Source organism: Bubalus kerabau, chromosome 21, assembly GCF_029407905.1.
Source record: "Bubalus kerabau isolate K-KA32 ecotype Philippines breed swamp buffalo chromosome 21, PCC_UOA_SB_1v2, whole genome shotgun sequence".
NCBI lineage: Eukaryota > Metazoa > Chordata > Mammalia > Artiodactyla > Bovidae > Bubalus > Bubalus kerabau.
The window spans coordinates 59,322,581-59,339,016 of NC_073644.1; the positions used below are offsets into that span (position 1 = coordinate 59,322,581).

A 16,436-nucleotide genomic window follows, 5' to 3' on the forward strand; every position below is an offset into this window, starting at 1 on the left:
GGAGTCGGGTGCCATTGCCTTCTCTGAAGGCAGTTGCACCAATTATTCATTTGGTTCTTCTTGACACCAATCTTCTTTTACCTCCCAATCTACCTTCCCATTCTGGGGCTTCCCTGGTGGCTCAGTCAGTAAAGAATCCACTTGAAATACAGAAGACTGCCTGTAATGCAAGAGAGACCTGGGTTTGATCCCTGGGTCAGGAAATTCCCGTGGAGAAGGAAATAGCAACCCACTCTAGTATTCTTGCCTGGGAAATCTCATGGATAGAGGAGCCTAGCAGGCTGCAGTCCATGGGGTCACAGTGATTCAGACACAACTTAGCGACTAAACCACCACCATCACCTCCCATGCTACTGCTATCATGATCTCTCTGACCATGAATCTCATGACACCAGCTTATACAAAAACTGTTCAACAGCTTTCCGTTAGCCTAACATGAAAATTCTTCAGGTTGCTGTATGAAGACCTCTGGTGTTTGGTACGCCTTAAACCCTCCCTGTTCTCATCCCCTTGCCTTTCCTGCAGTAGTATATAGAATAACAAAGGAAGAAATTTGTCTCCACAGAGACAAAATAAAAATATCTAGAAGTATTCTGAAATCCCTGTTGCTAATTTCTTAGTTGCCATACTGCTCTGTGGGCCCATTGTATTGATTTAATTAATGTATAGAACAATGGGGTGAAAGAGACAAGAAAAACTGGATGGGTTAAAATTAGAAAGACAGAAAGCTGACCTCCAAATCAGGATGGCTCCATAAGTTTACCTTTGAAATCCCTCTGTACCCCATGTATAGCTATGATGGATTAAATATTCAAATAGAAAACCAACAAGGCATAATTAGGCTCAAGAAAGATAGTATCTTTGTGGACAAGTAAGAGAACAGAAATGCAGTAATCTCGACCGAAATGATTAGCTGCTTTTCAGAAGCAGGCTTTGGCTCCTATGAGCAAAGAGAACTTAAAATATCTAAGGCCAGGCTTTCTCAGTTCCTGCAAGAATATTGAAAGAATATGAATACATTGTTACTCAGTCAAAGTCAAGGTTGTATTATTAAAGGAGAAGAGGAAAATGGATGCCACTATGTGACTCTCTCTGTTAAACATAATAGAAAATAATGAAGTGAGTTGCGTTCAATCTGGGAACCTAGAAACAAAGAGAAAGAGAGAATAGAGAGAAAACCTAAGGAAAGTGGGAGGAAGGAGAGATAGTAAAAGTAACAGCAGAAATGAGTGAAATAGAAAGCAATGAAACAGATCAAAACCAGGGTACTTTTGGAAATCTGGTAGAAAGTGTATTTCTAGAAAAACTGATCAAGAAGGCAGGGAAAATAATATTGAGAAGGCACAAGCTTCCCAGGTGGCACTAGTGGTAAAAAAAAAATCCACCTGCCAATGTCGGAGATGCAAGAAACGTGGGTTCAGGCCCCGCGTCAGGAAAGTCTCCTTCCCCTGCAGTAGAAAGTGGCAACCCACTTCAGTATTCTTGCCTGGAAAATTCTATGCACAGAGGAGCCTGGCGGGTTACAGTCCAGGGGTTGCAAAGAGTCAGACACGACTGAGTAACTGGGCACAAGTAAACAACACTTGTAAGAATTCATAGCAACTGATACAAGTGAGATTTTTTAAATCATAGAGAACAGTCTAAATAACTTCAGACCAACACTTTTAAAAACTTGGATGAAATGGATGATTCTAAAACTGTGAGCTATCTGAAATGATTTAAGAATTTAGTGGAAAATCAAGCCAAATAATTATTACAGAAAATGAATTCATAACAACAACAACAACAGTATTCTTTCCTCCACCCTACGCCTTGCCTACCCCTGCGTCCGCTACCTCCTGACTCCAGAAGAGGGTCATCCTGAGACACAGGCGCTGTCAGTGGTGGTCACTCAGTCGTGTCCAACTCTGTGAGCCCCTGGGTTGTCGCCCACCAGGCTCCTCTGTCCATAAGATTTTCCAGGCAAGAATACTGGAGTGAGTAGCCATTCCTTTCTCCAGGGGTTCTTCCTGACCCATGGATTGAACCCCAGGTCTCCTGTATTGCAGGCAAATTCTTTACCATCTGAGCTACCAGGGAAGCCCACAGGCCCTGATAATTGTAAATAATTTCATCTAACTTCAATGATTCTTTAACTGTTTTCAGAGGACTGGGGAGTAAAAGTTAACCCAGTTTTAGAGACTTGTATTATATTCCTACCAAGAGCCAACAGGAATAATACATAGAAAGAAAATAATAGTTCAATCTTACCCATGGGCGTACACTCAAAAACCTCTATGAGCAAATTTATTTCAGAGTTTGTCTGTTGGCCTGTTACCTACCTACCTACCTACCTACTGGTTTTCATTCATCCATATACCCAGAGTTTATGGATGGAATGCAAGCATGGTTCAAGGCAAGAAAATATACATTTCAGGTAACATTGATATGATTATATAATAGATAAAAAATATTTGATAAGGTCAGAATCATGGTGACCTCTAGGGTAAGAGAGAGGTGTAGTAAAGTCAAGATATAACCCGTAGTAGACTAGCTGTATCCACATTAGTTAATTTTTGGGAAAACAGTGGAAACAGTGTCAGACTTTTTGAGCTCATTTTTTGGGGCTCCAAAATCACTGCAGATGGTGACTGCAGCCATGAAATTAAAAGACGCTTGCTCCTTAGAAGGAAAGTTATGACCAACCTAGATAGCATATTCAAAAGCAGAGACATTACTTTGCCAACAAAGGTTCGTCTAGTCAAGGCTGTAGTTTTTTCTGTGGTCACGTATGGATGTGAGAGTTGGATTTTGAAGAAGGCTGAGCGCTGAAGAATTGATGCTTTTGAACTGTGGTGTTGGAGAAGACTCTTGAGAGTCCCTTGGACTGCAAGGAGATCCAACCAGTCCATTCTGAAGGAGATCAGCCCTGGGATTTCTTTGGAAGGAATGATGCTAAAGCTGAAACTCCAGTACTTTGGCCACCTCATGCAAAGAGTTGACTCATTGGAAAAGACTCTGATACTAGGAGGGATTGGGGGCAGGAGGAGAAGGGGACGACAGAGGATGAGATGGCCAGATGGCATCACTGACTCGATGGACGTGAGTCTGAGTGAACTCCAGGAATTGGTGATGGATAGGAAGGCCTGGCGTGCTGCGATTCATGGGGTTGCAAAGAGTCGGACATGACTGAGCGACTGAACTGAACTGAATTATTTTTTAAAATCTGAAACACTTATGGAAAATATTAGGATTTTATAAAGTTGGTTGTGTACATATATTTACATCCATATTGCACCATGTATTAATGTTTCATTCGTTTCTATTGCTGAATAATATTTTATTGGATGAATGTAGCACATTTGTTTAGCTATTTAACAACTGATGGACTTTTGCTGTTCCTACTTTTTGGTTCTTGTGGGTAATGCTGTTGTAGACAATCATTGTGCACGCTCAGTTGCTCAGTTGTGTCCGACTCTTTGCAACCCCATAGACTGCACCCCACAGGCTTCTCTGTTCATGGAATTTTCCAGGCAAGAATACTGGAGTGGGTTGCCATTTCCTACTTCAGGGGATCGTCCCAGCCTAGGGATCGAACCCACGTCTTCTGCATCTCCTGAATCGGCAGGCAGATTCTTTACCACTGGGCCACCAGGGAAGCCTGGACGTTCATGTACACGTCTTTATATGTACATTTTTTTTACCCCCCTTGGGTAGATACCTAAGGAGTGGGATTGCTGGGCCATCTGTTATAACTCTAACTACCAAACTATTTTCTAAAGTAGTTGTATCATTTTACATTCCCACCAGGAATGCATGAGAGTTTGAATTTCTGTACAGGCTCAACAATACATGTTATGGGCTGTCCTTGTAATTGTAGCCATTCTAATGGATATAAAATGGTATCTCACTGAGGTTTTCATTTTCATTTTCCTAATGATCAGTGATTTTGAGTAGCTTTAATGTGCATATTGGCCATTCATGTATCTTTGGGGAAATGCCTATTTAAATTAGTTGCTGATTTTAAAAGTTGGGTTTTCTTAATATAGAGTTGTCTGAAGAGGTTCTTAGGTATTCTGGATACGATCTCTTATTAGATATACAATTTGACAATTTTCTCTCAGTCTGTGCATTCTTTTTAGTTTCCTGATTATGTTATTGGAAGCTCAAAAGTGTTTAATATTGAAGTTCAATTTGAAAACATTTAAAAATTTTTTCATGTTTTGCTATAATATCTAAGAAATCGTTGCCTACCCCCAAATCATGAAAATATTAATCTATATTTTTTCTGCAAGTTATTTAGTTTTAGCTCTATATTTAGGGCTGTCATCGATTTTGAGTTCATTTTCTTGTATCATGAGAGGTAGAAATCCAAATTCATTCTTTTGCACATGGATAACCAGTCATTTCAGTGCCATTTATTGAAAAGACGGTTCATTCGTGAACGAGCAGTCTTGAATGTTTTTATCATATATATTGCTAGTCTTTTAATTTCTGTTCTTATGTTTTGGTTTTCAGGTTGCTTATCAAGTGTCCCACAAATGAAAAAAATTTCCACATCTTATGAGGAAAGACGGAAGCAAGCTACCGCTATTGTTTTACTGGGAGTGATAGGAGCTGAATTTGGTGCTGAAATTGAACCTCCGAAACTGTTGACTAGACCTCGAAGCTCTAGTCAGATTCCTGAAGGGTTTGGTTTGACTAGTGGTGGATCCAACTACTCACTGGCCAGACACACTTGTAAGTTAAAAAATTCCTAACGTTGATCTATTGCTTCTCAATACATATTATGTATTGAAAATATCTTAAGAGTAGCAAACATATCCTGAGTTTTAGCACGAATATAATGCTTAAATTAAATTGGAAAGCAGTATAATCTATTTGGCGCATTACCCTGTAGTTATAGTTCTGGGACTTTTTAAAAGTTAAAACATGGGCTTTTAAATGCTTTTCTTAAAATAACACATTTCTGAGCTTTGTGTTTCTACATTTTGGTCAAGACTTTAACCAAAACTTCTAACTTCTAAAATAATTTTTGAAAAACTATGCATCTTGTCATGAACAAGGTTTGAAAAGTCAGGGGTAGGTATGGAAGACCAGCTTTGTCTTCTATATACATACATTTGTATATGAATATATATGTCTGCATTTATATATATAAATATATATGTATGTATTTTATATATAAATATGTATGTATATATGTAAAAATATATTTTAAAGATCATGAATGAGGAACTATGAATTACTTCTATAATTTAAAAAATATTCCAGTAACAGTTTTCAAAAGACTAAAAACATCAGCACTTAAAGGGTTTGTCTCATATTGCTGCTTTTGGTTCTGTGTTTGGTATGTTAGTAATAGGTCAGGATATTTTATAATGAGGTCTTTGGTACCCTATTGTCAGAACGCCCTTAGGTGAAGGTCAGAATGTTCCTACCGCAATGCAGAATCATTTCTAACAAATGTACCACCTTAACCACCAAATATAATTTACCAAATACATCAAGATATTCTTTGTAGCATAAATTGCAATGTGTTCTTTTGGAGTTTTGACATTTAAGCAAGGGGACAAGATATATGCTACTTTGTTAGCTAAGAAGTTCATTGGGTCATTGTCACATACTTTTTCTGAGAAACCAAGGAGTCATGTTGGTAGCTTTATTACTAAAGCCCTGTTCTAGACTGGGTTGCCTGCCCACTCCCTCCCATCCGGGCTGAGATCGTCCCTCCAGGAATTGGCAGCTTCTGTCCCGACACAATCTACTGGTTCCAGAGCCCATGCTTTTGGCCATGATGTAAACTGCTACCGCTCATGGTTTCTGGTTGAAAAGGGCTTAGTGACTAACAAGTGCTGTTAGTTTATAATTTAAAAAGCACTTTCTTTTCTATCTCTTTATTTGATCTTCAAAATAGAAATGAGGATTTCTTCAAACTGGCTCAGCCCAAATGTAGTAAAACCTGAATTTGAACCCAAGTTTCTTGCGACCTGAAAGCTCCTGGTCTTCCTATTTTCTGCCTGGCCACATCTGCTTCCCCTCTCCTGCAGGGGCCTCTTCATCATTTCCCGGGTTCTTCAAGTTTCCTGTTTTCCATTCATAAACCCCTGCTCAAATCTCACCTACACTCCCAAGGGCTCTTTAATAGGCCCAACCTTTCTGTGTCACTCTAGACAGAGTAGGACTTATATATAGAGCACCTTGTTTAGAATTTTGATATCAGAATATTAGAGGTTAATGAAACCTTGACATGATTTAGTCTGGTGCCTTTCAAACTTTTTTGCTCACCATCTCTCTAGTGGGTATCAAGAAATGTCTAATCTCTTGCACAGTTTTGTACTGACAGCTAAAACTTTTTAATAATAAGTTTGAACAATTTCAAAAGATAAAATTTTGAAGATATTGTGATATTGAGATTTAAAAATGAAACTCGTTCTTTTAAATTAATTCAATAGACTATTTGGCATAACTATTTGATACCTGCCATATCATCATCCATTAAAAAAAAATTTCATGGCGAACTTTCAATGTCAAAAATTTTACATCCTTGATTATTTTCTTTGAGAGAAAATTTCCACCCTCAATGTTTTAGGGAAGGTGTTAATTTGCATATTTAGCATCCAAAAATCAATTCCTTTAAACTAACTATGTCTTAAGACTATGTGTGCTTAAAAAACTATATTTTCCTTGAAAAGACTTAAGACACTCCCTTTTGAAAGGGGTTACCTGTTTTGAAGACTGCTGATTTAGTCCAACATGTTTTTTATAATACCGCCACAGCGTTCATTTGTATGTTTTTCTGCAAGGAAAGTGAACGTAAATGTTATTTCCCTGGAATTTTCATGCAGCTTTGTATCTTGGTTGTTGCTGTTGTTCAGTCGCTTAGTCATGTCTCATTCTTTGCGACCCCATGGACTGCAGCACGCCAGGCTTCCCTGTCCTTCACTATTTCCCAGAGCTTGCTCAAACTCATGTCTCTTGAGTTGGTGAAGCCAGGTATCTTAGTATCTGTGTATAAATGTAGGAGCATTATAAGTCAATGAGTCACTGACTAATTTCACCCAAGCCAATAGTTGGTTGTTAGGCAGATGAGTTTGGCTTCCCAAGTGGCTCAGTGTTAAAGAATCCACCTGCCAACGCAGGAGACGTGCGTTCAATCCCTGGGTTGGAAAAGATCCCCTGGAGAAGGAAATGATAACCCTCTCCAGTATTCTTGCCTGGAAATCCCACGGACAGAGGAGCATGGTGGGCTACAGTCCATGGGCCCGCAGAAGAGTGGGACAGTACTTAGCGACTGGGCACACACGGGAGATTGGCTTACACCACATCATCTTACCTGTCTAGGCTAGTTTTGTGGCCATCTGCTTACTAACCGCAGTTTATCTGTATTCAAAATTCTGATATTCATGAATTTGCTTCTGTGTGTCTTTTCTCTTGACTTATAGTTTCATCTGTAAATTATTACTAATGTAACTAGAAAAAGACAGAATAGGCTAGGTGAAGTAGATAATTTTTAAAAAGCACAGTAGTAATATAGCACAGTAGAAATGGAGATTTTTCAAAGAAGCCCTGGGAATTGATAAAGGAATGGAAGGGTCTTAGTACTGCGCTTTGGTTTGTTAAAATTCAGAGAGCTGAACTTTAACTCTCTGCAAAGGGGTCCCAAAGCCTAACTCTGACATGAGGGAAACTGGGCTGAGCTCTGCTTCAGAGGTACTTTTGCTGCCTCCACTTTTCCAAGCAAGGGAAATAAAATTTACCCAAACATTTAAAACAGTGAAGTCTTTAAAAACCAAACTTGTTCTTTGAGCACTTTAGATAAAGAATGCAGATGTGGAAAGGACAGAAGGTAGTGATTCTTAGCAAATAATATTTATAATTACTTCATTGTAACAGAGGACAGAGAGATTCTGAGTTTTCTAGAAAGCAGAAATCATATATAAAAGTGAATGATATAGTACTTACTGGAACAAGTTCAAAATCTATAAAATGTCTGTGGTATTTCTTACATATTATGGTTGCCCTATTCTATTTTAATAATTTAAAAGTACTTTAAAGATAATAATGAGTTTCTTTTAACTTCTATCCCATTCCCCTATTTTTTCCCAAAAGTCTTAGATTTCTTGGTGGTAGATTTGCCTAACACAGGGATTTCTAAGAATTGGGATTTCTTGATTAAACTTCAGGTGTATCAGTTTAAATCTTGCTCTCTTGATTGGAAATAGTCAGGTATCTAAATGTTCCTGTGTCTCACTTGGGCTCTTTGCAATCAGTTCGGCGTAATACCAACACGCTAGCAGTTGCTACGTGTATTGCTGTGGTGTTTATTTATGTGACATTTAAAATGTGTTGCTACCATTAAATATTTAGTCTTTCTGGCATCCTATTGAATGAGTTAGTAATTATTGTCCTCATTCTGAGATAAGGGCATTAAGATACAATATTTGGTGAACTTGAATTGCTGGAGTTCTAACCTTCCTTGTAAAGACATTCTGTGAAAACCCATAACGTAGTCAAGTTCCAATCATCCACATTGGTGGGGAGGGCGGGGAGAGACACTGATGCCTAATTCAAAAGTTAGACATACTTTCATAATACATTTTATTTTTTTGTTTTTATATTTAAAAATTTTTCCATTTCCGTCTTAGATTGACTGGTTAATTTTTAAAAATATTTGTTTTTTACTTGGTTGCATTGGGTCTTAGTTGTAGCACATGAGGTCTTTAATCTTCGTTCTGGCACGCAGGATCATCAGTTGCGACGTGTGGGCTCCAGTTCCCTGACCAGGGATCGAACCGGGGCCCCTTGCATTGGGCATGTGGAGTCTTAGCTGTTGGACCACCAGGGAAGTTCCTGTGATACATTTTATACTCATGCTGGCATTTATATGAATTTTTTTGTGGGTGTTACTCTTTACATAAAGTATCAGAATCACATATTGAAGACAAAGCTGGAAGACTGGAGACTGAGTCCTAGACCAGGCTACTCTGTGACCTTGTACCCTTGGGGAGCAAAGTGACCCTCTAGGGTGCAGTTTCCGCTTGTATAAAATGAAAGGCAGAAACTGTCTACCTTTGAAGCCCCTTTTGATCCAGTTGGTCTCTGCTTCTGAAGTGAAATGGAAAGCATCCCAGGAAATTCCCCTCTTCCTTCACCTTCCTGTTTTCTGCTCTAAGTAGGAATGATTGCTTTCTTGTGTCTTATCAGCTCAACTTCAATAGGGATCTTCCTTCATTTTTATTCTGCTCCACATATGAGATGTGGTTAGAATATTTTATGGAATCATTTATGTTACCTTATAGGGCTTTTGGTTCCTCCTTTCACTCAGTCTCTTCTGCTCATTTTTTTTTTTCTGACTAAAGAAGGTAAGGGAGATTTATTGATATTCATATTTCTTACACAAATTAGAATAAATACAAATAAGTAATATTTAAAGTCATCTAATTTGGTTAAAATGATATGTTATTTCTCCATTTATAAATCAAAGCACAAATGTTTTTTATAAAAGAGTTCTTTAAAACAGCTCTGTTTATAATGTCAGATATTTTGTTTGAAGCATTTTTTTTTTTGCCACTTTATTTTTTTAATTGAAGGATATTTGCTTTACGGAATTTTGTGGTTTTCTGTCAACAAGAATCAGCCACAGGTGCACCCACGCCCCCTCCCCTCCCGAACCTCCCTTCCACTCCCTCCCCACCCCACCCTTCTGGATCGTTCATTGTGGGATGATGCTGGCAGATATGCTGTGGAATGATCTGCTGTCTAGCAGATCTCATTTTGGTCTCTCATTAGCTTTCTGACTTTGGGCAGGTGCCATAGGACATTTCCCGAGGCAGCTGACTCTGAGACACACTTGTGTGCGGAACTCTCCTGGGACTCAATACCTTTAAGGAGAGACAGAAGCTGGGCAGAGGGAGAAGGCGAATTGCATTTCAATTGCCTAGAAAGCTTCAGTTGATCTTGGGAACTCTGGAGCTGGTATAGACTTCAGACTTGTCCTAAAGTAAGTCTAGGGGCTCAGCCTTTACATCTCCAGGTCATTCAGTCATTAAATCAGGGGTGCCCTGAAGAAGGGGTGTGATTTGGGTGGGCCACTCTCTTCATCCTGGGGCAAATCCCACAGAGGGAATCAGCCAATACTTTTGAGCCATGAGCACCCCCAAGACCCTGGGGAGTGCATCCGTCGCCGAGGGGAGGAGGGGCCGCCTCTCCTGGCTTTCACTCACTCCTATGTCCCAGCTCCCCCTTCCGTCCACAGAAACCACCATTTATTTAACAGTGTTTATTCCAAGTCCACATGCATCTCTTTTTACCCTGCAAGACAGATATTTTATCCAATATGAGGTACATTAATAAGAGTCGATTCCTGAGCATTTACTCTGTGCCAGGGTTTTTTGCTATGTTCTTCATATGTATTATCTTATTTAATTTTCTAAACGTGTCAGTTACATGCTGTTACCATTTATTAGATGAGGACCCTGAAGCTCAGCTCAGTACTCACTCAAGATTGCTGAAGTTGAATTTAACTTTCTTCTTACAAACAATGAAGGCATAGGTCAAACGTTTTAACCTCGTACTGCTAAAAAAGCATCAAGCCTGGACTTGAACACCTGTCTTCCAAATCTGAATCTGTATGTTCACCATTTCACGCAGTTGTCTTGTCTTATAAACAAGTGAGATTCAGAAGTGGGGCCGGACAGAACAGGGCACGCACATCAGTGAGCCACAGCTCACCTGGAAACAGGCGCCCTGTTGAATCGTTTGTTTAGGGATGTGCTGGTGCTGTAGAGAGATAAGCATGTACAAAATCCACAACTCCATACTTATGAACAGTTCACATCTGAGGTGTGAAATACTTAGAGAAAGAGAATGAACGTTTCCCCATAGTGGGTCTTTAGGAAGTCTGCAAACCCAGGGCTCTTCTACTGGCCAAGGTGAATGGCGTCACGATGTTGCCTGGGAGATGCTGTTTATGGGCACTTGCATTTCTGTTCTGGAAAAAAGATCCAGATTCCATTCGATTCTCAAGAGAAAGTCATTAAAATAAACAGTTAAGAACCCCATGAGTTTGTTGGAATAAATGGCTCCTATGTTACTATGATTTTTAAATCATAGTAAACAAGAATAGACTTGTGTCCCTCTTGATTAGTTCAGCTGTAATACCACAAATTGGAAGCCTCAATTTGATGCTGACTTAGCAGCAGCAGCAATGTCTTAATCCTATGAAACCTATGTTTAGAGTTTTATATTAATCATCTTCTGGTGCTATGCTTGATTTTAGTTGGTGTGGTCTACTGTTGTGAAAATGATTCGCTGATTACTTTGTGTGCTTTCTAACCATGCATGTTTTATATAATGACTACATTAATCTTTGTTGGAGTTGTTATAATGAATTTTATTTCTGATCTTATGGTGAAAAAGTTAAGCCAAATCTCAGATGTTTTATCAGCAAAATTGGGACAAAGTCACTGAATTGCAGTTAATAACAAAACTAACAATAGTGGCAAATTGTGAAAAAAAAAGCAGCAACAATGATGAGGAAAGCATTGTGTCATTTTCAAGGATAAGCAATGACCAAAAAAAATGGGCCTTTTCCCTGGTCACGTGTAAGTCCTCAGATCGTGTTGCTGAGCTGCTGTTGTGGCTGTAGAGACTGCATTTCTGTTTGCTTTTCCTCGGGTGTAACTCGCCTTCCTGGCATCTGAAAGTGAACCTGCCCCTCTGTCTGGCTTCTTACCCCACTGTCCACCTTATTCACTCTTCTTATTGTCCTCAGTCAGCAGTTCCTATTCTTTACTGCTCCTTCTCGTTGGTAATTTTCCCTTGAAAAATTATCCTGGTTCCAGATGCTACTTGGCTTGCATTGCCATCGTTATCTTTGGTGTTCAGAACTCTAATTCTCACTCTAGCTGTGCACTAAAATCATATCTGGAGTGTTTTGAAAATGCATGTGTCTGAGCCCTACCCTGGAGTTCCTATTTAAAATGTCAGGGGTGAGATTTGGACATCTATGTTATTTTTTTTTAAGCTTCATATGTAATTTTCATCTGTAGCCAGAGTAGACAAACCCAGTAGAAGACAAAGTCCTTATAGTTATTTGACATTAAGTGTTCTATGGTGGTTTGGGTCACTAAACTACCTTGATGCACAAACTGTAATTTTCTTTATATTTTAAAATGGAAGAGGTAATGGGAACTAATCAGAGTGAATAAATAACATTTCTATTACTCTCAGACCTAATTCTTTAGGTAGTTCAGCCTTTTTATTGGAGTTTCAGTATTCTGGATTGCTTGGGTTTAAATTCTGACTCACTGCTCAGTAGCTTTGTGGCCTTAAATGCTTTAGCCTCTGTTTCTTTAACTGAAAAATAGGAACAATAATGTCATGTACCTCTTGAGGAGTATTGTGAGGATAAATAAATTAGTGTATCTAAAGCCCTTTGAAAAGTGCCTGACGTATAAGTAAGTGTTAGTTGAACGTTAGTTATTATGATTGTTACCAGAAATGTGTCTAGAAGAATAAAGAAAAGAAATACATCTGCTATGTATTAGAACATTTATATGTAAATGACATATATATGTATATAGACTACTTGAAAAAAATCTTCCTAAAATCTTATAAGGTAGGTATTACTGTCAACATTTTATATATGAGTGAGCAGATACTCTTAAAAATTAAATTTCTTCCTTAAGGTTATCTGTCCTATAAAGGATTTGAATCCAAATGCAATTTTTCTTCCAAAGCCCATGATATTATTTGCTACAATACATACTGATTCGTACTGTTTGTGGTAAACTACGTTGGTTCCCAGAGGATTTATATAAAAATGCACTTTTCTTCGGCTGTATTACAGCCATATTCGGCCGTAAGTGTTGAAATAAAACACGTATTTTTATAATTATTTATTTGTATTCTTGTATATTTGTATATTATTAATTTGGATGAATTTCTACCCACTTATTACCTTGTTTCACATTTTAACCACATCAACATACTAAGCTCAGATCAAATGGAAAATTTCACTACTCTTCTGTTTTTACTTATCAATAATTTATGTTGTATAACAGCTTTATCGTTTTAACTGTGATCTGACACTTGCATTAAAACCCTTGTTTGGTGATGTAATCCCATCCTTGTTCTCCAAAAATACCTTTAGTTTGCAATTCTTTTTGTTAATTTACTGCACTATGCATTTTCGGTTCCTCTTCCATAAAACAAGTGAGTTAGACAAGATTATTTCTCAGGCCACTTCCATCTAAAATTACACAGTTCTATGAAATTATTTATGTGATTTATTATTGTCCTAACTATACGGTTTCTGTTTATTATTATCACTTGAACTTGCCTGTCTTACTTTCATTGTTCTTTGTCAATTGTTAATCTGCTTTTAAAGGTTCTAGTATTCCAGTGCCATGCCATGTTTGAAGCTGAGCATCTTTAAAGAATTTTTCTGTGATCCCTCCTATGGGTACCCCTTACCAGCTTACCAGGCTACAATTATTTCCACAAAACTCATCCCCCACACATGTCCCGCTTTGTGGACCTGTGTAGTATTGATGTGATTGTACTGTAGGCCACAGCTCAGCAAACCAAAGCTGTGAATCAACCCTGGCCCCCTGCCCATTTTTTTTCCAAATAAAACGTTACTGGAACAGAGCCACGTCTACTTGTTTACATACCCGTTGGCTGTTTCACGCTGTAGCAGTAGTTGCTGTAGAGATTGTATGGCCTACCAAGCCCCGATTTTTTATTATCTGGCTACTTACAGAAAAAAAAATCTGTCAACCTTCCTGTACATTATTTGACTCCTTTGTTAGTGGCCCTTTCTTGCCATTTAATGTACGAAAGGGTTTTAAAGTGACTTTGTTAAAAATATTTCAGTAGCTAAATATAGCATCTATGGTACTCTGAGGTCTGTATCCTTTAAGAATGTAGTACAAAGACATTATACCATTTTGGGGGGTCTAGAATGTGATACAGCCTTGGTATAAATCCCTGCCAACCATCTCATGTACATCATACTTACCTTGACTGAGTCGCAGGTCTAGTGGCAGGTTTGAGCTTTGTATTGCTAGTGGCAACCCCACCCCCCACCTTTTATTTTGAATAGGACTTTCTTATATCCGATACTAAATAACCTTGGTCTGAAGTTTTCTGACAGCTCTGAAGAAGCATTCCTTCACATTTGTCTGTCCTAATTATGTACTCCGGGGTTGCTGTAATTAACATATTTAATTCTGTAAGCTCAAGCAGTTTCATAGCCGAAGGGGACAAAGGCGAGCATCTAGTCTAACCTTTTCAAAAGCTGTGGAACTTTTGACAGTACCCTTCAGTTCAGTTACTGAGTCATATCCGACTCTGCGTACCCTTAGAAAGCTTTTTGTAAGAAGTAAACAGAGACATTTTGTAAGCTTGTTTGTAGATTCTGTGCAGTGTCCTTCAAAAACACAATTCCCAAGGATGTGGAATGTTGGGAGCCTAAGACTGTTTGAATGTTTTATACTCTGGCTTCCATGATCACACAGTAAGTGCTGGTGAACTTGTTGGTGTGAGCCAGTTCAACTGGGAGCTTCCAGAGTGGAAGCCCACTAGAGAACCTGAACGAGATCAGGAAATACAGAGCTCCTTCCTTATGCCTTTGCTTTACAGATTATGTTCTTAGGGTCCTGGGGCTCCATACAGGTGGCTCAGTAACTGCCTGTGCTCTTAACACTCCTTCAAGCACAGCGGCACTGGTGTGACATTGTTTCTATAAAGAGAAACTGCCAAAACAGAGTTAGATTCTTAAAAGCAAAACAAAACACCAAATAACTGAAAACTAGAAATTATCCATCCTTCAAAAACACGATGAAAATAAAAATTCTTGATTTGCCCACTCAAACCTGCTCTGCTTGCAGCCTTCCCCAGCTCAGTTGATAATTATTTTCTTTCCACTTTCTTAGTGATAAGATATGATAGTGAGGTCGCTCAGTTGTGTCCGGCTGTTTGTGACTCCATGGTCTGTAGCCTACCAGGCTCCTCCGTCCATGGGATTTTCCAGACAAGAGTACTAGAGTAGGTTGTCATTTCCTCCTCCAGGGGATCTTCCCGACCCAGGGATCGAACCCAGGTATCCCACATTGCAGGCAGACACTTTACCGTCTGAGCCACCAGGGGAGCCCACCCCTAATTCCTTCCTCTCTCTGACATCTTATCCATCAGGAACTCTTATTGGCTCTACCTTCAAAATATATCCAAAATTCAGCTACTGTCTGCCACTTTTACTGTTATCACCCTGGTTAGAAACCTTCATTTCTCACCAGTATTACTGCCAAGTCTTCCAGCTTCTGCTCTTATCCCTTTATAGTGCAATTTTAAACATGGCCATCATGGTAGTGATGGTTTTAAGACATAAGGTAGATCTTATCACTCAAGGATATCTAGATGACTGACTAGCCACACAAATACTCAAAAATCAGTAGGGTTTCTTTATATAATAATAAACAAAATAGAAAATGCAGAGAATCATCATTTTTTGAAAGACCCTTCAAACTAGACCCTAAAAACCAGGAAGAAAAAGACAGCCCAGTCTAAAAAAAGATTAAATTTATAGGCAGGTGTTTTATCATAGAAGGAATGAAGATGCCAAAATATGCAGCTTATCCAATAATTACAGGATTGGGGGTTAGGAAGATTTACTAGAAATACTTGTTTAAAACCTTATTTTTTCTTTACAGTAAGTGGATATTTGTGTAATTAAAATAAAATAATAAATAGATGTTCATATTTTACAAATATTTTTAAGATCTCAATAATTATGGCAACTAAAAGAAGCCCCATAGCTCATAGCTAAGAATAAACTTAAGAAATATGGAAAAACGGCAACATATCACTGAGAGAAATAAAGTAATATTTGACTAAATAAAGAGGCATGTAGTTCTTGGATGGATAAGAGAATTCCATTTGGTAAATATCACAGTTGTTTCCAAATTAATATATAAATCTCACACAAACACTAAAATCTCAACACTGCTAATTTTAATAGTCAAATGATTCTAAAATTAACACAATGGAATATGTGATTTATTTTGTTTTATTCAGAAAACACATATTAGCACTAACAATATACCAGTCACTATGTTAGGCACTTTACAAATAGTATTTAATTCTAATTATAACCCCTTGCAATACATAATTATTAAAAAAAAATCAACCTATACAGTACTGTAAAAATAGAAAATATTTCTAGGCATTAACTTAATGAAGAATATACAGTGTTTTTAGAAAAATAATTTTAATTTTATTGAAAAAGTTTTTAAAGACCTAAATAAATAGGAAGATATACACTGTTATGGATAAGTGTACCCAGTATCATAAGAATGTCAGTTTTCATAAATTCAATACCATTTCAAACAAAATACCAATAGGGTCTTTGTTATTGTTTATTTTTATTCAGCTTGACAAGCTGATTCTAAAAT

General features: G+C 38.1%; 1 protein-coding gene across 3 annotated transcripts in view; it reads left to right on the top strand.

The window, feature by feature from the left end:
* WDR7 (WD repeat domain 7) overlaps positions 1 to 16,436 on the top strand; it is a 350,409-nt gene that overhangs the window by 191,244 nt on the left and 142,729 nt on the right. For all 3 annotated transcript variants that reach the window (XM_055559425.1, XM_055559426.1, XM_055559427.1), the window contains one exon: positions 4,498 to 4,719. In XM_055559425.1, coding sequence (XP_055415400.1) covers positions 4,498 to 4,719 — 222 coding nt within the window. The remainder of the gene's footprint in view (positions 1 to 4,497; positions 4,720 to 16,436) is intronic.